Source organism: Mycteria americana (assembly GCF_035582795.1).
Source record: "Mycteria americana isolate JAX WOST 10 ecotype Jacksonville Zoo and Gardens chromosome Z unlocalized genomic scaffold, USCA_MyAme_1.0 Scaffold_18, whole genome shotgun sequence".
NCBI classification, from domain to species: Eukaryota; Metazoa; Chordata; class Aves; order Ciconiiformes; family Ciconiidae; genus Mycteria; species Mycteria americana.
Genome location: NW_027445436.1, coordinates 33850 through 59025, shown reverse-complemented (window position 1 = coordinate 59025; position 25176 = coordinate 33850). Strand labels below are relative to the sequence as shown.

Genomic DNA, 25176 nt, shown 5'->3' with positions numbered 1-25176 from the left:
GCAGCGCATGTCTCACATTCCTGGATAACCTGTGCAATAGTGTCCATGGTTAAGTCCACCCCTCGATCGCGAGCCCATCTATATGTTGCATCTCTTCCTTGATGGCCTGAGGTGTCATGGGCCCACCAAGCTATAGATAATTCACCCTTCTGTTGCCAGTCCAGATCCACCTGAGCCACTTAAATCTCAGCAGCCTGATCCACCTGCTGGTTGTTTTGATGTTCCTCAGTGGCCCAACTCTTGGGTACGTGAGCATCTACGTAACGTACTTTTACAACCAGATTCTTTACCCAGGCAGCAATATCTTGCCACAATGGTGCAGCCCAGAGGGGTTTACCTCTGTGCTGCCAATTGTTCTGCTTCCATTGCTGTAACCACCCCCACAGGGCATTGGCCACCATCCATGAGTCAGTACAGAGATCGAGCACTGGCCACTTTTCTCATTCAGCAATGTCTAAAGCCAGCTGGATGGCCTTTACTTCTGCAAACTGGCTCGATTCCCCTTCTCCTTCAGCAGTTTCTACCACTTGTCGTATAGGACTCCATACAGCAGCTTTCCATCTCCCATGCTTTCCTACAATACGACAGGACCCATCAGTGAACAGGGCCTATTGCTTCTCATTTTCTGGCAGTTTATTGTACAGTGGGGCCTCCTCAGCACGCGTCACCTCCTCCTCTGGTGATATTCCAAAATCTTTGCCTCCTGGCCAGTCCATGATCACTTCCAAGATCCCTGGGCGATTGGGGTTTCCTATCCGAGCCCGTTGTGTGATCAGTGCGACCCACTTACTCCATGTAGCACCAGATGCATGATGTGTAGAGGGGGCCCTCCCTTTGAACACCCAACCCAGCAAAGGCAGCCGGGGTGCCAGGAGGAGCTGTGCTTCAGTACCAACCACTTCCAAAGCAGCTCGAACCCCTTCATATGCTGCCAATATCTCTTTTTCAGGTGGAGTATAGCAGGCCTCGGATCCTCTGTATCCCCGACTCCAAAACCCTAGGGGTCGACCTCGAGTCTCCCCTGGAGCTTTCTGCCAGAGGCTCCAGGTAGGGCCATTCTCCCCGGCTGCGGTGTAGAGCACATTCTTTACATCTTGCCCTGCCTGGACTGGCCCAAGGGCTACTGCATGGACTGTCTCTCGTTTAATTTGTTCAAAGGCTTGTCGTTGCTCAGGGCCCCATTTGAAATTGTTCTTCTTCCAGGTCACTTGGTAGAGAGGGCTTACGATCAGACTGTAATTTGGGATATGCATTCTCCAAAAACCCACAGCACCCAAGAAAGCTTGTGTTTCCTTTTTGCTAGTTGGTGGAGACATGGCTGTTATTTTGTTGATCACATCCATTGGGATCTGACGACGTCCATCTTGCCATTGTATTCCTAAAAACTGGATCTCCTGTGCAGGTCCCTTGACCTTACTTTGTTTTATGGCAAAACCGGCTTTCAGGAGGACCTGGACTATTTTCTTCCCTTTCTCAGAAGCTTCTTCTGCTGTATTGCCCCACACGGTAATGTCATCAATGTATTGCAGATGTTCTGGAGCTTCGCCCTGTTCCAGTGCAGTCTGGATCAGTCCATGGCAAATGGTAGGGCTGTGTTTCCACCCCTGGGGCAGTCAATTCCAGGTGTACTGGATGCCCCTCCAAGTGAAAGCAAACTGTGGCCTGCACTCTGCTGCCAAAGGGATTGAGAAAAACGCAGTAGCGATATCAGTTGTAGGATATCACTTGGCTGCTTTTGACTCCAGTTCGTATTGAAGTTCCAGCATGTCTGGCACGGCAGCACTCGGCAGCAGCGTGACTTCATTCAGGGCACGATAGTCTACTGTTAGTCTCCACTCTCCATTAGACTTTCTCACTGGCCATATGGGACTGTTAAAAGGTGAATGAGTCTTACTGATCACTCCCTGGCTCTCCAGTTGACAAATCAGCTTATGGATGGGAATCAGGGAGTCTCGGTTGGTGCGATATTGCCTCCGGTGCACCGCTGTGGTAGCAATTGGCACCTGTTGTTCTTCAACCCTCAGCAACCCCACAACAGAAGGGTCCTCTGAGAGACCAGGCAAGGTAGACAGCTGTTTAATTTCTTCCGTCTCCAAGGCAGCTATACCAAAAGCCCACCGGTACCCTTTTGGGTCCTTGAAATACCCTCTCCTGAGGTAGTCTGTGCCAAGGATGCACGGAGCCTCTGGGCCAGTCACAATGGGGGGCTTTTGCCACTCATTCCCAGTTAGGCTCACTTTGGCCTCCAATACAGTCAGCTCTTGGGATCCCCCTGTCACTCCAGAAATACAGATGGGTTCTGCCCCTGTATAGCTTGATGGCATGAGGGTACACTGTGCACCGGTGTCTACTAGAGCCTTATACTCCTGTGGGTCTGATGTGCCAGGCCATTGAATCCACACAGTCCAGTAAACCCGGTTGGCCCTTTCCTCCTAATCCTGGTCACAATATTCATTACCCATTTCTTGTATATACCAGTCAGGAGTTCCTTCATTAACATCAGGAGTAAGATCAGCCCTTTTTACACTGTCTGGGGATCTGTCCACTGGAAACTGGAGCAGCAATTTTCCTGGAAGAACCCCCTTGGGTGATTGTTTTTCCTTGCAACTCACGTACCCGTGCCTCTAGGGTCGAGGTAGGTTTTCCATCCCACTTCCTCATGTCCTCTCCGTGGTCACGCAGGTAAAACCATAGGGTGCCCCGTGGTGTGTACCCTCTATATCCTCTCTCTTGAGCAGAGGATCGCTGACTCCTAATAGCTGAGATACTGGTCCATACAGGTGGGGAGTAGGACATATCTTCTTTGAATCGTTGGAACTCGCAGAGCAGTTTCTCCACAGCTGAGACAAGGGAGGAAGAGACACTTTCTTTGTATTCCCGGAGCTGGCTAGCAGCTTCATCCACTGTTGGACCCTCTCCATCTTTCCAGGTCAGTATTGCCAGTGAGTTGGCACACAACGCTGGTGCGTTCCATACCAGCTTCCACCACATGGGTCGTGTGCACTGGACCTCATCTGGATCTTTGGGTAACTGCTTGTTGTCCAGGTCACCATAAATCACCTCCAGCACAGCTAATTCCCTCAGGTACTGGATACCTCTCTCCATGGTGGTCCATTCGCCTGGGCGATATACAACATCTTCCTTGAAGGGATATCTTTCTCTTATAGCTGACAGGAGTCGCCTCCAGAGGCTGGGGACTGGTGCCCCTTTTCCAATCGCTTTGTCAATGCCCCCTTCCCTAGAAAGGGATCCCAGCTGCTTGGCTTCCTTACCCTCTAATTCCAGGCTACTGGCCCTGTTATCCCAGCATCGGAGCAGCCAGGTGACAATGTGCTCGCTTGGACAATGGCTGAAATCTATTCGCATATCTTGCAGCTCCCTCAGGGATAGGGATCGGGTGGTTTCCGTCTCATCCACAAGTTCTTCCTCTTCCTCTCCTTGTGATGGCCCTGCTCTTTCATCTTCTCTTTCTAAACGAGCTGACTTTCTCTTCCAGGATTTCTTTTTATGTATAGGGGCGACTGATACTGACACGGGTTGGTTCCCTGGATGAACCGCATTATCTGTCGCAGGGGGGGCTGGAGTAGCCGCAGTGCCCGTCGCGGCGGGGGGGGCTGGGGTTACTACAGTGCCTGTCACAGAGTTGTCCGGAAAAGCCGCAGTGCCTGTCGCAGGGGGGCTGGAGTAGCCGTGGTGTCTGTCATTTTGTCACCAGATCCTTGAGGGTTCTGAGTAGCGTTGAACAGGGCTCGGAAGGCATGGGACAGGCCCCAGCACATTGCAGTGATTTGTGTCTCCCTAGAATTGGCAGGGTGACAGCATACTTTTTCCAAATATTCTACTAGTTTTTTAGGATTTTGCCCTTGTTCAGCAGTGAAGTTCCAAAACAGTGGAGGTGCCCAATAACTTAGGCATTTGCCCATGCTATCCCACACACCCTGCCACTCATAACTATCTGGCCTTGGGGCAGATCTCTGGATGATATTCTTAAATTGCTTACTAACCTTAGACAAAACCAAAACAATATTCCCAAGCAATACCAACAGATGTATCTTAACTACCCAAGGATGTTCAAGATACTGAAAAGTTACTGTAATGAAGGAGGAAGCATTGTAGAAGAAAGTAGTGAAGGTGCCATTCTGCATTTCCTCCATAAAAAACCTCTCAGAGGAAGAGGTATAATTGCGAATTGTCTCCATAAGGTGGTACCTGATGTACAATAGCGGTTTCAGTACAGCACTTAGATACCAAAATAAACCCAAGGTCACTGTTTTAATAACAAATCTCCCAGGCAAAACATCACCAATTAAAGCAGAGCACAGCAAACTGCAAAAACCAACACCGATCTTTAACATGTACAGCAAAGAAATGAGCATGGTGCAGAGCAGATAAACCAATACCAAGAACAGATGAATCAATATCACGTCCCACAACTACTAACAGATCTAAATTCCTTAATACGCTCTGGTTAATCTGTTATTATCTCAAACCCTTCGTGCCCGATGTTGGGCACCAAAAAGGACTGTCGTGGTTTAGCCCCAGTCAGCAACCAAGCCCCACACAGCCGCTCGCTCACTCCCCCCCGGTGGGATGGGGGAGAGAATCGGAAGAGCAAAAGTAAGAAAACTCGTGGGTTGAGATAATAACAGTTTAATAATTGGAACAAAATAATAATAATAATAATAAATTGTAATAAGAAGGAAAACAACAAGAGGTTGAGAGAGAGGAACAAAACCCAAGGAAAAAAAAACCCAGTGATGCAACTGGTCACCACCCGCCAACCGACGCCCAGCCAGTCCCCGAGCAGTGACTCTTACTGGGGGGAGTTGGCTGGGGGGTTTCTATACTGAGCATGAGGCCATATGGTATGGAATAGCCCTTTGGGCAGTGTGGGTCAGCTGTCCTGGCTGTGCCCCCTCCCAGCTTCTTGTGCACCTGGCAGAGCAGGGGAAGCTGAAAAGTCCTTGACCAGTGTAAACACCACTTAGCAACAGCCAAAACATCAGTGTGTTATCAACTTTATTCTCATACTAAAATCCAAAGTACAGCCCTATACCAGCTACTAGGAAGAAAATTAACTCTATCCCAGCCAAAACCAGGGCCCTCTATTATTATGTTCCCTTCAAATTAGGGGTTATGATGTAAAGTATTTGTAGTGTCACAGCTATGCCAACCTACTTATCTTCAGTGTTTCTCTTTTTTCCTTTTTTTTCTTTTTCTTTTTTTTTTTTTTTTTAATGTTTTGTGCTCTTGCAAACCTTTAAAACTGAATTTAGCCCTGGAAAAGTAAACTATGCAGAGGAATCCTGAACTTGGGATGGATCCAGTAAGATTTTCTTTGTCTTTTTTCTGTGATCTTATCAAAGATTTTTTATTTTTTTTTTTCCAGCATGGGGGGGGTCAAAACAGATTCACACACATGTTCCAATTTAAATACAAAGTTATTGCTTGTTTGGGTTCACTGTGCATAGTGTTCTGCATTGCTGGGTAGCTCTGTCTGTACTTGTGGCTGTGTATTTTACAGTTGACTTCGCTTATTGCTGTGACTAAGGTTTGTGGAAGTGGATATTTCATACAAGCTGTTGATAATTGAGATTGGTGCCTGTCTTGTCTTCCCAAAATCCCACTGACCTTTTGTCTGAAAAAAATCATAATTATGTGGTCTGGCAGTAGCATGTCTGTACATGTGCTCAAGTCATTGTAAGTATTGTAGTCAATACAATTGACTCGCCTTACCCTTGAGTAGACACCTTGCAGCTAGTCTCATTACTTGTTTTAGACTTCATTGGCTGATAGATGAGATCTCCATTAATTACAGTGGGAGCTGGAGCTGAGACATCTAGCACAGGTTTACACACCTGTATTCTGGTGCCTACCTGTAGGTGTCTTAATCTTTAAATACCATCTTGTATTCCTGATAGTAGTGCAAGTACAGGCTCTTGTCTTTCCAAATACATTCTGGATATATCCTGATGAGATTGCTAGATATGTCTGCTTCTTTCAAATTTGTTGCTTTTTTAAGTTTTTAAACTGCAGAAGTTGATAACAAACTCAGCTTGGTTTGTAGAGAGGTGGTGAGAAGGTCCTTTCTTTACATCTCTGATATTTGTATATTTTTCATTTTACAAAGGAAATAAAAAGTATCCTTTCAGGATGAACAGGGAAATAAAAGACTATATATGCTCCACAAATTCAACTGTAGCTGTTCATACTGTAGTAGGAAGCAAGTTTCTTTTACTGGAAGTTAGTATGGGGCACCACACACAAAACCCCCTTTTCTTTGCTGTTTTCCAGATGTCGTGTGTTTGGACTCTTCTTCAGGCTTATTCTAAAGACTTTATGTAATGCATTTTTTTTTCTTTTTTTGGTGATGTAATACTTTTTAACAGTTCACGTCTCTAGCATAGCCTTGGTATTTCATTTATTTCAAACTACAGTGCTGTTGATAGTGTTTTAGTGCCTATCGCAGAATACAGTGTCTAATCCAAGACTGCACAAAAATCCTGCAGTCAAGCATCTCCCTTTGAAAATTGTCCTGCTGCAGTACCACTGTGTACAGAGCTTACTGCACTTTCTGTTACAGTAGCTCTGTGTGCAGCTCTCTGTGCCCAGCCCTACTCTGTGCTGCTTGTCCCACTGCCTCAACTCCCAGCCTTATTCCCAAAGGCAGGGCAATATTGTCTCTTCTCCCCATGTTTGGTAGTCGTTTTCCATTTCCCAACAAAATGCAGGGTCATTAACTGGTGTCTGAATCCTGGTGGGTTTTTTTGTTGTTGTTGTTGGGATGGTGGACCTTTAGGAAGAAAGGAGAAGTTCCTAGTCCCCCTGTTTACCTTGTAGTTCACTTACCATGTCACTGGCTAGTCCCAGCCCTCTAGTAAGTTTAGGGTGATTATGGACAGAGATTAATATGGAGGCAGAAAAGAGTCCCATCTCCCCAAAATCTCACTGACCCTTTGTTTGAAGGGAAAAAAGAAATCGTGTGGTGTGGCAGTAACATGCTATCTTTTTACTTCTGCCTTTAAGTTTACTTCTTGTCTTTAAATTACGTGGGGATTAAGGATAAAGCTGTTCAGTTATGAGATGCTAGGATTGGAGTTTCAGACACTAAATGGATTTCTTTGTCAACTGTAAATCTAAGGTATTGATTGAAATCTTCTTTAAAATAGGAGTCTATCTCCTCCATAGGTTTTAGCATTTATTCTAGTGAACTCGGGTATGCCTGGTTTTGGTTCTAGGTATAAATCAAATTGATGCTTCTTGAGGGGAAAATGATCTACATCTTTAATTAAGACCAGGAGAGTACCTGTTATATTTAGGAAACTGTATGTTGAATGCATGTTTAGATTTTGGATTTTTTTTTTTAAATTGTATCTGCTAATAACCTGTTTTCTTTTGCAGAGCCCTGTGATAATATGAGAGAGATTCTCCAAAATGTGGCCAAGTTACAAGGCGTTTCAAATATGAGAAAACTAGGTCACTTGAATAATTTTACTAAGGTAAGAGCTCAAATGGTGTCAGAACAAATGATCATATGGGCAAAATATTTTATATGTACTCTATCAGGTGTTGGCTGGGAGATTCATGAAACAGTATTATGGAACAGTACTTGGAATCTGTGTACTGTGGGAGAGGAAAGGAGCAAATAAGGACAAGCAAATATGTGAATGCAGGGTTATGCTGAAGTTTGTCTACTTGTCCTACTGGCTGAATTTTTGTAGTATTTTAGTGCTTAGAAGCTTGAATTATCTCTCAGTTCATGAGTGAAGTTGCACACATAGAGCTAAAGATTGGTTCTTGCTCCACAGAACTGAATCAAAAATGTGAAATGCCAGACTTTCTGGATGTAAACTGACAAAGTATGGTGAGGGAGAGGACTGTATCGATGAGCATGATATGCAGTGGTCTGGGCACTAATAGAATAGCAACTGTCAACTTTCATTGCAGGTTTCATAGTGAAAAAGATTTAAAGGGGCAATTTCTAGAAATGGTCTGTATTGCTGATTTTTGAGGTGCTTTTTCCAAATATAAGCTTCCAAATCATAGGAAATGTGAAAGGTACTTGCCTGAAAGTATGACAGATACGTTGGAAGCTGATGATGTGAGCTGACAGGAGACAAGAATTAAAAACTTAGTGCAGAATGAGAGATGGTAGTCTGAAGAAAGAGACCATGAAAGGCCTTCAGAAGGAGAGCAAGTACCATTTTTTTTGGTAGAGGAGGAACACGTGGAGAGCAGCAGAGAGGACTGATAGGATGTGAGCAGGTAGTTATGAAAGGGGTGTTTGTTGTAGCACACTGAATGGTTATGGTTGGACCAGTGTTCCGTTTGTCGAGGCAAGGGAAAAGTGCATTGCAGTCAATGAGCTAGGAGACATTGGAGCTTCAGTGTGAGTGTTACCCAAATGGATGGACTGATACGCAGAAGGAGCTGGTAAGTTGTACACCTTTCTGATAGAGCGCTACAGATAGGGTGGCATGCCTGAAGATGAAACCCAAGTTTCTGTGACAGAGGATGAATCCCGCAATCAGCAGTAGCCAAGAAACAAGTTAGTAGTTGAGAATTTTGTGGGGAAAGTAAGGTTTAAATTATTATTGTTATTGTAGATGAGCTGATGATAAATCATTGAGTAAGATAATTGGGAGGCTGCTTGACAGTTTTGAGACAATCTCAAGTGAAAGAATAAATGCTCAAGGGCAGGTTTGGGGGACCAATCGACATGAAAAGGACACACATGCATCATAATCTTCGAAGTAGCCATGCTTCTTGGCTGTTGAAAGAACTCCTTGTAAAATTGAACAACGCTTCAGTGGTAGCGTATGAGATTCAGTTAGCAGGAGGGTGAGTACTAAGAAGAAAATTACGATAGCAAATACATTTATCTTCTAGTGCATTAATAACAAATTTGTAAATGCTCCATTTTCTGAGTTGGTTCAGAGCACATGTAGGTGCATAGCATTCACTGAGGAACTGAACTTATATATACTGAAATCTTTTCTTTGGGTCATTGCCTTATTGCATCTGTCAGTCTATGTCAGACATCCACCACTGACAAAATGCTGCCGCTGTTACTGAGATTCCAAACTGTGTTTCTAGCAGAAAAATGGGCTTTCTTGAAAAGGCTGATGAGTATCTGTATTTCCTTTTTGTGCTGACTTGGAAATTTATAAATGTAGGTGCTTCCAAATTCTCTAGTTGCCTTAAAATTAAAGAGCTGGATTTAGGTTTGCAGATGCATGATCCTAGGTGAAAAGTCAATATTTGAAAGTATGTATCTTAAAACATTGTTGATTTTACTACTACAGATGTTAAGCACCTATAAATGTGGTAAATTAGTAAATATGCATAATGTAATTAAAGGATGAACCAAAACTTTTTTTAAAGTTAGTTTTGAAAAATTGAATAATTCCATAATTGAATATTTGAAGAATTTGTTCCTTATACTTACCTAGTGTTAAAATTGGAAAATACGTACAAAACCTTAAGGAAGGTTTTCATAAATTGAACTTAAGACTGGCAAGAAATAATGAATTTGTGAAAAGCAACTTGCTAAAATTAAATATGACTTTTGAAGACAGAGACTGTAGTTCATAACCTGGTTTTGATACTGAATCAGAGCGACCCTGTATAAAGGAATCATCCAACTCTATTTGATGTTTAGCACTTGTTCTTATATTAATCTCCCTGGGATATCTGTTTTATAAATTTATAACTTGTACATTTGGGTTTGGAAACTCTTCCTATTTTTGTTTGAACTGTAAATACAGTTATGAAAATAGAATAGAAGTTGCAAATAGTATTGTATTGTCTCCTTTGTGGTTGGAACAGTTCTGTGTTTTTTTTTTTTTTTTTTCATTGCAGTGGAAGTGCATTTCATTGAGTGAAAGCCTGGAGCTTGGGGGAGATGGTTTTACTTCCTTTTTGCACTCTGTTCTTCTACCATGAGTTGATATAGTCTCAGTTTCTCCTTTGTGAGATGGGAGTGTGGGGAAGACGGTGAGGTTTTGTGACGTTAGATGTGCTAAGAGCTGAGGATGTTTGTATCCTGTCTTAGAATTATATTGATGGTGATGAACTTGATTTGTCTGTAAATTCTTGCATTTTATGGTTCATTTGAAGAGCTACTAGTTATCTAGGATATTTGTCCTATGGGCAGGGAAAGTACCTTTGAAAATGTTTTTATAGCATATTTCTGATAAAATAATACAGAAAAATCTATAAAACTTAACTCTCCTGCTAGGAATATTATTATACTTAAAAGAAAATGTCAGCACCAGTCTAAGCAGTTGCTCCCCACTGCCCCAAATTTTTCCTTCAAAGACTGGGCAACTCTCACATTTGGAAGAAATACTGTTCTACTTTTTTGGTCAGAGGAAGCAAAATGTTTGTATTCATGTGGAAACAAGTAATGTAAGTTAACGTGGATTTTCCTGACAGAGATCGTGGTAGACATTAAGTTTTGTATTAATTCCGAGACATCTGATGTATGTTAGGTTCAGGTTTCTTTCCTTGAAAGAGGACTAGACTTTTAAGGGGGGGGGGGGGTGGTGGTGGTATCCCCCTATTTATTAAGGAGAAGGAAAGCAATCACCCTTTAAAAATTACTGAACTAGACTCCAGGATTTTATGCAGAAGTTAAATAACTTTATATAAAATTGATGGTGGTCAGCAGTCAACAGAATTTGTTACTTTATCTGCAAGAATGATACCGTAAGGCAGATATTTTGTTTGATGTTTGCATGCCTAAGAGATGTAACTCCATTTTCATTTGTCTTTCCCTTCAAGAGGAGTTTTAACTAGTGACATTCAAGTCACCGCAGCACCCATGCTTACTGTACAAAGTACACTGTATACATGATATTTTACAAAAACTTGCATTTCATTCATCAAATTTTAGCTAGTATTTCTTATTAGTAAAAACTTTAATGTTTGTGTTCTTGGTGCTCTGGCTGTAGAACATGGGTTATTGCTTAACAGGTGCTGTAGCATCTTAAGTTTTCTGCTCCAAGAAATTAGCATTCCCAGTTCTAATTATACTTGGGCTATGGAAAGTTATGTTTTGTTCTGAATTGCAGCTGCAGCAGACTCAGAAATTTTTCTCCTTATCTGCTGCTCATCACCTAATACCTGAAGCTGCAGTTTTGTGGGCAAAAAGGCTTGTGAAGTACTGCTTAATCTGCATTGGACAAAAATAATCTTGTTTCTTTCAAACCACCTGTATCACTATTTAAGCTAACCTGAATTTTGACCTGAAAACTGTTTGAGGATTTGACCTCTAGTAAATGGTCAGTGACACCTTCAGTCGTCACAGCAGTTCACAAGCTCAGTGTGTGCCTTTGGCTCCAGTAAGCTGACTAGGTTTACCCATCTTTCATTTATATGACCAGCTACATAAGGCAAGCGCCTTGAAGTTTCCCGACTTCTGCTGATTAATACTAAAACATCATGGTTATTTCTTTGGGGTTTTCCCCACCCCCATGAGAAGTAGTAAGTGATAAATGACTGAAAACCAGAAGGAACTGTACAATTGCATTTACCTAGTGGAAAATATCTTTTGGATTTGAAGTATTCATTTAGAATCCTTTATTATAGAAGGTTTATTCCATTGTTAGCTTCTGAGAGATCCTTCATACCTTTTTAAACCTAAAAGCATATTTAAATAATGAACAGAAAAAAAGATCCACAGATATTGTTATAGGGACTTTTATTTTTCATTCAAAAAAGAAAGGTGCTTCTTTAAGGACAAAATGAAACTTAATTCATTTTAGCTTAACCCTAGCAATTGAATAGTGTCAGTGATATGGAAAATGATATTTTCAGTCTGCTCAAAACTAATTCCATCATTATTTAATGAGGCTCTACTACTCTGCTTTATATATGTTAGCTTTTGATCATGCTGCTAAATTTCACTGGGATATGGATTGATTTTGGGGCTACAGAGACTCTCACAGATTCAGTTTCTCTGTCTGATTCATAGTCCCTTGCATCATTTCTTGCTCTGCTTCTGTTGTCATTTTAGGGTCTTGGCTGTCCTTTGCAAAACCCAAGTATCTTAGAATCTGAATATAGTATTGACTGACTGTAACATTCATCTAAATAGCTATACATCACTATGGGCAAAACTTGATACCTCATGATGAAATATGTAGCAGATAGGAACAGAATATCTGCTTAGGGACATTCAGCTGTGGAACAAACATGGAGAGCTAATGGGTCTAAATCCAGAGGATGCAGTTTCAGTTTCTCTTAAGACTAGGATCTACTAAGTAGTCTCCTCATAAATATTACCAGTGATTGTTCAAACTGTATTTCCAAAATTATAGTATAATAATTACATTTTTGACACTTGAAATAATATCATACTTTTACCTATCAACTGCTGTGACTATTCTGTTAAATTTGAATGGTCTCAGTGTATACTCAACTTGTGTATGCTGTTGACCTCCTGTGGTTTTGTTGTTTTGAGCTACTGTTTCTAAGACATATTGATGTGTTACTCATATTGCTATAACTCATCCAAGTAGCACAAAAAACTCATAGCTGACAATAAACATGAAAAAAACCTTCACTGTAAGTTAGTCGCTGTCTGGCCTAACATAAGTATCATTTTGTCCTAATATTAAATCATCCACTCAAAGATTCTCTGCTATTCCCATTCATTTACCATTATATCAAAAATTTTGAATAATAGACTTGAATTATAGGCAGTTTTAACAAGCAAAGTATACTCTCTGTGTGTGTGTATATTAAAATATATAAAATTTATTGTGTATATATAAAAATATATACACTTTCTAGAAAATATATATAATATAGTTGCATAATTACAGGCATTTACATTATATGATAATCCATTGCCATCTTAGTAAAATATAGCAATGTGTAGCCAAAAGCAGATTTTAGTATTCTGGTACTGCTTGCCTTGAAACTTATACTACAATGATATGCATATTAATTGTTAAATGTTACAGTAAAAAACATGACAGTTATACTTGGCTTTGTCAGGAATTCAGCCATCTACAAACATCACTGCATTTGGGCCAGAATCATTGACCTGCTTAATGTTGTTTGAAGTTGAAATGAGAAGAAAGTGGCAAAGTTTTCCCTTAAATATATTTAAGACCAGATATTTATTTATAACTGAGCAAATACCCAAAGCACTGAGACCAGCTGAACAGTATCTTCTTTATAGCAGCTTCCATGACTTTTCCCCCCCCCCCCCCCTTTTAAACATATATTAGTCCAACCTTACTTTTGCCAATTTTTTCCCCTAGACTAAATAAACCCAATGTTTCAGCCTTCATGGGTGTATTTTCTAGCTGCCTTGTACACTTTTCTGCTACACTTATTCCAGTTTGTCTGCTCTTAAAATGTGGTGCCCAAAATTTTGTTCTTTATGCAGTTTTGAGAGCAACCTGTGAAGTGGGAAAAAAAGGTCTCTCAATCTCAAACATAGTGCAGTCCATTAGTATTTCCAAAGGTAAAATTTCCTTTCTTGGAAATGACATCACATTAACTCATTTAGTTTATAGATTGCTGTAACTTACAGATCTTGCTTTACTTTTGAAATTTGTTTTTGTATTTGGCATTCTGAATGTTTTCTGGACATCTTGTATTTCTCTGCTGGACTCCTTTCAGCTTTTCTGTTTCTCTTAATGTGTGGTACCCTGAATGATATGATATGCTGTTCCCTTTATTTAATTGAATTTTCTTATCCAGTTTGGGCACTCCTTTCAAATCACTGAAACATTTTGAATTCTGATCTTGCTGTCCATCTTTTAAGTTCTTTTTTCTAGCTGGAAATCCTGTAAGCATGCTACTGTGTGTAAATTGTAAAGAAAGCCAATACATAAGTAATGGTGGCCTGTTGGAATGAGAGTAAACCAATAACTAAAGTAGCTAATCTTGTACTTACTTTTTTCAGCTAATTTTATCTGTTCATTTTCTGTGAGAGGTGTTTCATATGTATGCACAGACACAATCACACACTTTGATAATAATTATCATCACATTCAGAGATTTGTATCCACACAGCAGTTAAACTTTCCTCAAGCTATAACTGTCGTCAGGTTACATGACTATGAGTTTCAAGATAAGGTCAAGTTTCTTTCTACATCGGTGAGGGTGTGCGCAATGGGAGTACATATATAGAGGAAAACAGGTTGGTATTAAGGAGCTAATATCCACACTGTATATATTTGGTAAGGAGTGGTTACTGAGGACTAGACTAGAGTTAGTCCAGTGAACTGAATGCCCTTTAGCAATTGCAGCAGGTTAGGTGGGTTCCTGGAACATGTCGTCTGCTTTAGTTTCATCTCAGGACTGCTCAAGATGCAAACCAAAGCATGGTAAGTGCGATGACAGGAGACTTGCTCCAAAAATGCACTCGTGTTCCACACGATAGCAGCTTTCTCAGAAATGTTTTGGTTTGGTTTTTTTTTCCTACATCAGAATTACAATTCTGGGGTTTTTCTTAAGTAGGAAAAAAGATTGTTAAAGATAATCTGGTATGTTAAATTAGGATTTCTCATTTGTGTCTGGGGTGGAATGATGGGGAGAGGTTTAGATGTATAAATGATGAGCCTAAACAACTATTGATTGTCTGAAACTGAATAATGAACTGTTTTTACTCTCTGTCTTATCACACTGTTTTGCTTACACTGCCAGCCAATTTTTAGAGTTCATAACTTGTCAATAGAAATGCTAAAGCAGCAGTGGTGGCCTTAGGCAGTCTAAGAACATGGCATAAAAATAGATTATTGCGAGGAAGTGACATACTGTCATAACCAGTTAATGCACACAATTGCCTAGTTTTATTATCACTTAAATTTGAAAGGTGGGGGGAAATAGGTTGTATAATAACTTTCCTTATGTTTTATAATAATCTTTGATCATAGCCACTCTTAAAAATGCAAAATCCCAAATATTTCAACTAACTTAGATTATTTGAGCCCAAATATGGAGCTGATCCAAGCCAATTTAATAATCTGTCTCATTAACAACTTTGGATTTCAGCATTACCGCTATGCATTTTTCTCACAATTGTTATGGTTTAACCCCAGCCGGCAACTAAGCACCACCCAGCCGCTCGCTCACTCCCTCCCCCCCCCCGGTGGGATGGGGGAGAGAATCAGAAGAGTAACAGTGAGAAAACTCGTGGGTTGAGATAAAGACAGTTTAATAGGGAAAGCAAAAGCCGCGCACGCAGGCAAAGCAAAGCAAGGAATTCCTTCACTCCTTCCCATGGGCAGGCAGGTGTTCAGCCATCTCCAGGAAAGCAGGGCTCCAGCACGCGTAACGGTGACTTGGGAAGACAAACGCCATCACTCCAAACGTCCCCCCTTCCTTCTTCTTCCCCAGCTTTATATACTGAGCATGAGGCCATATGGTATGGAATAGCCCTTTGGCCAGTGTGGGTCAGATGTCCTGGCTGTGTCCCCTCCCAGCTTCTTGTGCACCTGGCAGAGCAGGGGAAGCTGAAAAGTCCTTGACCAGTGTAAGCACTGCTTAGCAACAACTAAAACATCTCTGTATTATCAACACTGTTTTCAGCACAAATCCAAAACATAGCCCCATACCAGCTACTATGAAGAAAATTAACTCTATCTCAGCTGAAACCAGCACAACAATATGAAAAATAATTGTGGTTTAAAAAAAAAAAAAAGTTATGTGGTCCTTAGAAGAATTTGTACTCGTTAAGCATAAACCTAAGTGTTAGAATTTAAACCTTCATGCTAATAAAATGGGTTTACTTAAAAGCAGAGTTTCTGTCCAGTATGCTGATTTTTCGGGTGGAGGTGAACAGTAGAACAGGAGCATGGAACACGTTTAAATATTTCAACTTACAGTAGCCTTAATTTAACTGTTCATTTAGCTTATTATAAATTTCTTATTGTTACTAGTAAATACATATAATGAATCATAGAATAGTTTGGGTTGGAAGGGACCTTTAAAGGTCATCTAGTGCAACCCATCCCCCAATGAGCAGGGACATCTTTCACTAGATCAGGTTGCTCAGAGCCCCGTCCAACCTGACCTTGCATGTTTCCGGGGATGGGGCATCTACCACCTCTCTGGGCAACCTGGGCCAGCGTCTCACCACCCTCATCATAAAATATTTCTTCCTTATATCTAGTCTGAATCTCCCCTCTTTTAGTTTAAAACCATTACCCCTTGTCCTATCGTAACAGGCCCTGCTAAAAAGTCTGTCCCCATCTTTCTTATAAGCCCCCTTTAAGTATTGAAAGGCCACAATGAGGTCTCCCCGCAGCCTTCTCTTCTCCAGGCTGAACAACTCCAACTCTCTCAGCCTGTCCTCATAGGAGAGGTGCTCCAGCCCTCGGATCATTTTTGTGGCCCTCCTCTGGACCCACTCCAACAGGTCCATGTGTTTCCTGTGCTGAGGGCTCCAGAGCTGGACGCAGTACTCCAGGTGAGGTCTCACCACAGCAGAGCAGAGTGGCAGAATCACCTCCCTCGACCTGCTGGCCACGCTTCTTTTGATGCAGCCCAGGATATGGTTGGCTTTCTGGGCTGTGAGCGCACGTTGCCAGCTCATGTCCAGCTTTTCATCCACCAGTACCCCCAAGTCCTTCTCTGCAGGGCTGTTGTCAATCCCTTCATCCCCCAGGCTGTATTGATACCAGGGGTTGCCCTGACCCAGGTGCAAGGACCTTGCACTTGGCACAGAACATGAACATGGCATGGAGTTTGATATATTTTAATAATTTTAGAATAGGGGCATTCACTAGTTGGCACAAACACTTCCTGAATTCCTCACTGATGAGAAACTGTTAATACTGCGCTGGCTCAGAACTGAGCGCAAAACTGAACCTCTTTCGAAAAGTACAAAGTGCAAAGCTATTGCAATCAGTATTAGTCACTTGAGTTTTTGGAAGTGCTTGGAAAAGTGCTTTGGGATTTGGACGTAATATTAAAGTATTTTATAAGTTTAGCTAGGGGTAGTAAATGAGATTACTAGGAATTTCTTTGTGGCTCTTGTAAAGAACAGCATCAGCTCTTCTTACAGAAGAGACCATTTTCCTTTTCTCAGGAGGCTAAAACATAGGCACGCACTAGATTGCTCCTTTTGAGGTTGGTTTTGGATGCAAAAACTGCACTTGTAAATCTTCAGTCTTGTACTCAAAATGGACAGACATGGTTGAAACGTTCAGAATTTGATAGTTTATTGGTCTTTTTGTGTGCATAAATTCAACCTTTGCACTGATTTTTTTTCAGAGGTACAAATTCTGCAGAATCGATGAAAGGCCAGGCCAAATGTCAGTTACCGGACACTTGGTGGCACCTTTTTTCTGTGCCTGTGCTGCTGTGGCAAAACATGACAGTAGACCATCAGTGTCAGTCTTTGTTTCAAAACTCTCACCTAAGCCCTCTTTTTGAATGCAGATGTGCTTTGACTTCAGTCTTTTTCATCTCTGCTCAGGTTACCGATTGCACAACTAATGGCTCTTCTGAAAAGAGCTTAAAGGCAGCAAGAGGAGCAATCTGGAGTTGAAAAATTGACCAGTAGGCAGCTTACACGATTGTGCAAGCTTTTCTCTAGTATGAGAGGCCACAGGCTCGTGTGTGTCTGGTGTATATAGGCATAGAATACTGACAGCAGAAATTCTCAGGGAAGTCTGAAGTTGGTAAGTTTCCCCTTGCCATGAATGAAATTCCTCAGCTTTCTTTGAAAGCACTGCCAGAGATCTTCAGTTTTACATAGTCATTTTTAAAGACTTATAAGTAATAGACGTTTTCTTTTATTTTCAGCTTCTTTGTAATACTGGCCATGCTGAAGAAAAGCTAGGTTTTACGTATGACAGCATCATAGTATGGTAAGTAGTAAGGAGCACTAGAGCAATACTAGGGTACTTTAATTGTTATAGGTGCAATTAAATCAATTTTATTTGTACTTTTGAGCTAGTATTTTGTAGTTCTAATGTGCTTGAAATTTCATAATATATATATTATCAAATATATACACCTTACAAATATTTTAATGAGTAAAATTAAATACATCATATGCTTTCAGGCAAAGAGGGGAAAACCCTCTCCAAGTTAAAGTGTGGATTTCTTTATTATAATTCTCATAAATGTAAAAAATACCTCTAAATATCTCAGTACTTGCAGAAAGCACTTTTAGTAAAAGAATTTAGAGTATATTCTTGATGTAGAACCAGGATTTAAAGATAAACATTTTATGTTAATTTGGTGTGAATATATATCTTTGTAGTATCGCTTTCCTTGCTACTATTTAGTATCCTGTGTATGTACTTTCAAGGGGAATTTTCCTATATTTTGTTGCCGTTTCTGACAGTCAAAAGTAACTACGTGCTTATTTCCAGAACTTCTGTAGTTTTGCACAGACGTTGGTAAATTTGTTCTGATGCTTAGCATTAGTGGCAGAAACAACTAAGATGTAGTATTTAATATGATTTAGTGTTCTTTCAATTTAGTTATCTGACTTAAAGCTTAGAAAAGCTAGTCACTCTTTAAGTAAAATTTTGGGAAAACTTGTGTACTTTTTCATGTGGAAATATTGTAAGTTGTTTTCTTAAATAGAACTGATTTTCCTTGCTAGAGCTAAAAAATGCTAATAAGTGGTTTTGTGAATCCGTATTTTGCTGTGAGCTTTAATAGGTTATTGTCTTCTGACCTTATTTATGTAAGCTATTATAGTGTTTTATGATGGGACTAAACATCACTTAAGAATATAACTTCAAAATTCGGAGTTCTTTACCAAATATTTTTAAATACAAGTGTTGTGGTTTAACCCCAGCTGGCAACTAAGCACCACCCAGCCGCTCACTCGCTCCCCCCACAATGGGATGGGGGAGAGAATCAGAAGAGTAACAGTGAGAACACTCGTGGGTTGAGATAAAGACAGTTTAATAGGGAAAGCAAAAGCTGTGCACACAAGCAAAGCAAAGCAAGGCATTCCTTCACTCCTTCCCAGGGGCAGGCAGGTGTTCAGCCATCTCCAGGAAAGCAGGGCTCCAGCACGCGTAACGGTGACTTGGGAAGACAAACGCCATCACTCCGAATGTTCCCCCCTTCCTTCTTCTTCCCCAGCTTTATATACTGAGCATGAGGCCATATGGTATGGAATAGCCCTTTGGGCAGTGTGGGTCAGCTGTCCTGGCTGTGTCCCCTCCCAGCTTCTTGTGCACCTGGCAGAGCAGGGGACTTGACCAGTGTAAACACCACTTAGCAACAGCCAAAACATCAGTGTGTTATCAACATTATTCTCATACTAAAATCCAAACCACAGCACTATACCAGCTACTAGGAAGAAAATTAACTCTATCCTAGCCGAAACCAGGACAACAAGTCTTAAAAGGTTATACAAATACTATTGTTTGTTTTTATAGGAAAAAGTTTGCAGAAAGATCTGCTAATCCAAACACAATTAAGGATATTGATAAGGAACAGATAAAAGTGTTCTCAGCAGACACATGAAGAAACATAGCCCCCTTATTAAAAAAAAAAAAAAAGGCCAAAAATGTTTTTTCAAAAAATTAAAGACAGATAGTAGGAAAATTATCTTGGTTAGCGATGTTACTTTGGTCAGTCCAGTGATTCCTCTGTGTATGTACATGAGAAGCAAATTTTTTACGCATATATGTAGATTATTCTGCTATAGTGATAATTTTCAAGCTCAAGCACGCAACCCAAATACTCAGATATTAACAACCATAATTGTACTGGTCGGTGGTTCTTCAGAAATATTTATAGGATGGATTGTTTTTATGAAATACAGACTTTTCAAGCAATTTTTAAAAATTTGCCCTACAGGGTTATAGCCATTCTGCAGTAGTATTCCATTTGCAGGCTATTTTGCTATACAGGCACTCTGAGTAACTTTCAAATACTGAACTTTTTAATGAATTAATTTAGGAAATGACCTTGAGGTAGGCTAAGTACTTTGGAAATAACATGCAAGTTCTTTAATTTGCTCTCCTCATGTTCTCAATGTTATCTTAATTTCCATAGGGAAACCTTTTTGTTCTACAGAACAAACTTGTTTTTCTTTGAAAACAAGAAAAGTTATTTGGATGCAAAAAATACTCTGAGTTTTCTGTATTTGTGAAGCATGAATGGCTAACCTTAAAGCATTAAACTCTAAGGGAATCAATGATTTCAAGAATAATTATAGATTTCCTATAAAGTTCTAGGTTTTGGGATCAGTAACCTTGATAGACTATTTACCCAAACTAAAGACAGTTGTCTTTAGTCTGCAATTGTCTGCAATAGTAGTCTGCAATAATTGCAATTATTCTCAAGTTAAAGATCTGTTTTTTAGAACTCATTCTCTTCTTAGTATTTTGTTAGTCCAGGTGCCTGATTATAGTTTATTCCTGCCAGCAGATGGAGATAATAGTGATACGTTTTGTTGTCATTCCCAGTGTAAATGGGTCTTGCTGGTTCCCAGAGCACCATACCATTGACAACTGAGAGGAAGCCTTGAGCCACGAAGAAAATGGAGTGTTGGTAGGCCTTGGAAACTTTTGAGGTCTTCTAGTAATGTGCCAAGAGGCTTTGGCCATAAAAGCAAAACTCAGGATTTTCACAGTTACTTGACTGGATCAAACGGAGATTTGTCAAAACCATTGTTATCTTTCTGTAGTGAGTAGATGAGATGCTTTAGAAAAAGGTAAAAAAAGTGATCCTGTAATAGGTAATGAATATTCTTTCTTATTCCATCCTTTGTTAGTTCTTCCAGACTTTTTATCAGTCTTAATATTTATCAGCCTTAATGCTGTCTTAGGAAGTTCTTTTCCTTTCTGCAGTGACACTTAAAATACTGGGGCAAGTAGTATTGCGCTTACTTTTTCTTACACAATCATGATGTATTTTTGGCTCTTTCAGCCACAGATGCACGTGGAGCGCACATATCAAAATAATTTTCTTGATCCGATGGCTATTTTAGAATCATGTAGTATGGGTTTATAACACATTTTTTTTTTGTCTTGATGTGCATTAACTCACATCTAACAATCTTGAATTTTCTTCACCATTTTGTTAACTATGCATACAGATACTTTTTAAGTCCCCTTGAAGTTTCTCATAACCCCATCCTATTCTCGTTAATATAAACAACGTTGCTCTCTGTATTCCCCCCCCATTCCTTTCCCCAAATCATGAATTGTATATTGAATAGTGTCTACAAAAAGAGATTGTGAACCTAGTACTTAACTGGATAAAAATCAGGACAAAAATTTGTCAGGATAAAAATCTTCCATTCACCTCTGCTCTTTGAATTATCTTTTCAGATTTTGATCTGTGAAACTACTTTTCATCACCCTATAACCTCTTTATATCCCTTAACACAATCTTCAGCAACTCCTTATGCCTTTTTATACACTATTATAATAACTCCTTTCAAGTCTTTCAAAAGATTAGCAGAATACAGTTTGTGTAAACTCTTCTGGGTGCTTCACATGGCTAACCAGTTTTATTTTAAGGTGATTTTAAGATGATAAACAATCCTCTGGATGTGCTTTGGAATCCTTTCTGTATAGACCTGTTTATCGCCTTTTCTCCATCTTGGCCGCTACAGTTTATAATACGGTGCTAGTGAATATATGCAGATCGTTCATGTTAATGTTCTTTCCAAACACTTAGATGTGAAGCTTGGTGGGCCAGTGACAATACTTACTGACAAATTTCCTCCAGTTCTTCCATCATTTTCACTTCTTAGTCTAACTCATATTTAGTATAATAAAAAAAAAGACTTTAGGATAGGAATCTTCATGCAGACCTCTAAAGTAATGACTTAGTATGAAGAAAGTGCTTGTTTCTCTTACTTGTTTCATTCCTTCTCCCTTTCCTTTTGGGTTATTCAGTAGGTCTGATTCATTTTTCAAGTTTTCTGCTTGTGGTACAGCTGAGAAGTCAGAACACGCAGACACATACAGACACATGTGTGTAGGTTTTCCTACATATTTTTTCCTACATATTTTTCCCACAAGAACCCCTTGCAATGCTACAGGCTTGGGGAAGAGTGGCTGGAAAGCTGCCTGGCAGAGAAGGACCTGGGGGTGTTTGTTGACAGCCGCCTGAATATGAGCCAGCAGTGTGCCCAGGTGGCCAAGAAGGCCAATGGCATCCTGGCTTGTATCAAAAATAGCGTGGCCAGCAGGACTAGGGAAGTGATCGTGCCCCTGTACTCGGCACTGGTGAGGCCGCACCTCGACTACTGTGTTCAGTTTTGGGCCCCCCACTACAAGAGGGACATTGAGGTGCTGGAGCGTGTGCAGAGAAGGGCAACGAAGCTGGGGAAGGGTCTGGAGCACAAGGCTGATGGGGAGCGGCTGAGGGACCTGGGGTTGTTCAGCCTGGAGAAAAGGAGGCTGAGGGGAGACCTCATCGCTCTCTACAACTACCTGAAAGAAGGTTGTAGAGAGGTGGGGGTCGGTTTCTTCTCCCAGGTAACAAGTGATAGGACAAGAGGAAATGGCCTCAAGTTGTGCCAGGGGAGGTTTAGACTGGATATTAGGAAATGTTACTTCACTGAAAGGGTTGTCAAGCCTTGGAACAGGCTGCCCAGGGAAGTGGTTGAGTCGCCATCCCTGGAGGTATTTAAAGGACGTTTGGATGAGGTGCTTAGGGACATGGTGTAGTGGTGGTTTTGGCAGTGTTAGGTTTATGGTTGGACTCGATGATCTTAAAGGTCTTTTCCAACCTATACGATTCTGTGATCTCATTATAATGTTGTCCTTTGTTGTGGTTTCACTGTTGCCAATTCTAAATTAACTTCTGTCTACAAATTAAGAATATCGTCCTCTTGTGAGTTGTAGAACAATCTTTCAAAGCATTAATTGCTTTTGAGAAACTATTTGTCTAAAGATTGTTTTGTTCTGCCATTGAAGAGACGTTTTCCTCTCAAATATAAAAGTAATGTACTTGATGAGGAGGAAAAAAAAAAAAAATCCAGATTCAGTATTTGGCTGTCCTAATAAGAAATGTCATGGATAGCAATGACACTTTTTTCATGAGTAATGGGTAACTTCTGTCATAAAAGGAAATTCCGCTGAAGTGTCTTAAACTGGCATATCCAAACCAATTGCAAATTGTGAGGTAAAAGTCCAAATAGAAAAATATCAGTAACAACAACTGAGTCTCATGTGCTCATACCTCAGACTTCCGTCTCTGCAAATCTGCAACGCTAGAAACAAAACATGATTTGTGATCTAAAGAATACCTGTTATCTTCTCAACACAGTTGAAGAGTTACTTGTTTTTCCTTCTGTCTGCTTTTCTTGAATGACTTGGAAATAAATCTCTCCTAGTTCAGCTTTTTTAGAGGAAGAATTTTTCTTAACCTCACAATACTTAGAATCTGTTTCTTATTTGCTTCTAGCTCAGCATAAAGTAAATATAGACAGACAATTAGTGGCACTCTTTTTATGTGAAGAATCGTATTTGATATTACAGCAATGATGGTCTTCCTGAAGTAATTCCCTACTTGGTGCTGAAAGTAATAATCAGTTCATCTTTATTTGCATATAGTATTGCAGCCTTTCTACTTTGTCTAGACATTGCCTAGAAGTAGGTTCCTGTTATAGTGACTTTTACACAGGCTGGCTGATCTGCAGAAAGATTTAGAAGATTTTGGCTTTGGTATAGCTGATTACCATGCATGACCATCCTAGAATAAGAAAAGAAAAAAAATCAATTTGTATAGGTTGAAATTCAGTCTTACTGGCTGAAGTATTTATATTCTTAGATGTCCACTAAAACAATCCTATGAAAATATGTGGCTGAGAGTTGGGGTTCTTTTGGTGTTTTGTGGTTTGGGTTTTTTTGGTGTTTTTTTGCGCGTGTGTGTTTTGTGGGTTTGTTTTGTTTTGTTTTGTTTTTTTTCTTTTCCTTTCCTGTGTAGTCAAGCAAGAGGGGCAAATCTTTTGAGGGCCTTCAAAAGGACAGTGTGTCATTTAATACTTTCAAACTCCATCCCTGGAGGTCTTCAAAATCTCCTTTCTTTTTACCTAGCTAGTAAATTTAGGAAAATACATTATGATGACAGTTATGTTTAGGAAAGCCCGCCTCGGTGCAAGCAAAATGCTTTCAAAATCTGTCTGAAGAGAAATACATTTTGGTTATATGTTGAAATTAAATCTGTAGAAATCGGTGCTGTTTGGGGCTGCTTAAGTTATGACTCTCTCATATTTCATGTAAACATTGGTGCTATAACATCTTTAGTGAGTGGTTCATATAATTACTTAAGGTGCAAATTTGTCTTTGTTAGGTGTCAAGACATTGTTTTGAGGACTCATGCTTATGGATTGGCAGTCTAGCAGAGGAGGAAATACTCTCCACCTGTTAATTTTCTTGAAAATTGTAACTAATCCAGAATCCCTTTTCAGGACTAATATTGTGCTCAGCTGTTTTGTCAAATAACAAGTCATATAAAAGTCTTGGTCATATATAATTTCAGGGATGTACAAACTGTTCTTTAAAAAGGAAAAAAAATTGGTTTGTGGCTTTTTCAGATTAATATATTGTTTACATCTGCTGGCAGGGTGAAGGTTTGCCTTCTAGTCTGTACAGGTGAATATCTCAAAGACAGAAAATTAATGCAGAATATTTGTCTTTAAAAATCAACCTTTTTATTTTAAATGAGTAGGTAGTAGCTGCATGTCAGATGGTGAAGTCTACCTGCTGCTAAATAATTGTTTGTTCCCCTTGTTTTCTTCATTGTAGTCTGCGGTTAGCTTTACTAAATGAAGCAAAAGAGGTGCGAGCAGCAGGATTGCGAGCCCTCCGCTATCTCATTCGAGACTCCAGTATTCTCCAGAAGGTGCTAAAGTTGAAAGTGGATTACTTGATAGCCAGGTAATTTTCCCTTCCTTCCTTGTTGTAAATTATACAATTGTAAATCACTTGTTTTTTCGTGGTTGAGATGGGTGAGAAAAGGTGTTTTCATATCCTCTTACATTCTTGATATGTAGCTTTATAAAAGTAATTTTTCTTCAATATGAATAATGTCCCTCTTTAAAAATAGAGGGATAATACATCACACCAGCTAATCCAAATAAAATGCTGTCCTAATATATGATATGCTATGAGTAACTAAAAAATTAGACAAATTATAGATGTTTTTTAATCGTAAATGCCATTAATCATAAATTAATCTGTGGTGTTATTAGAAGGTTGAAACCTCAGTAATTTT

At 40.0% G+C, this 25176-nt stretch overlaps 1 protein-coding gene across 2 annotated transcripts in view; it reads left to right on the top strand.

The window, feature by feature from the left end:
• Positions 1–25176, top strand: part of LOC142402952 (rapamycin-insensitive companion of mTOR-like) — a 77996-nt gene that overhangs the window by 19015 nt on the left and 33805 nt on the right. The window contains exons 3-5 of one of the 2 annotated variants that reach the window (XM_075488927.1): positions 7402–7499; positions 17773–17837; positions 24708–24839. In XM_075488927.1, the coding sequence (XP_075345042.1) occupies positions 7402–7499; positions 17773–17837; positions 24708–24839 (295 nt within the window). Of the gene's footprint in view, positions 1–7401; positions 7500–17772; positions 17838–20409; positions 20494–24707; positions 24840–25176 lie in introns of those variants that run through there. The other variant, XM_075488928.1, reaches the window with a different exon arrangement.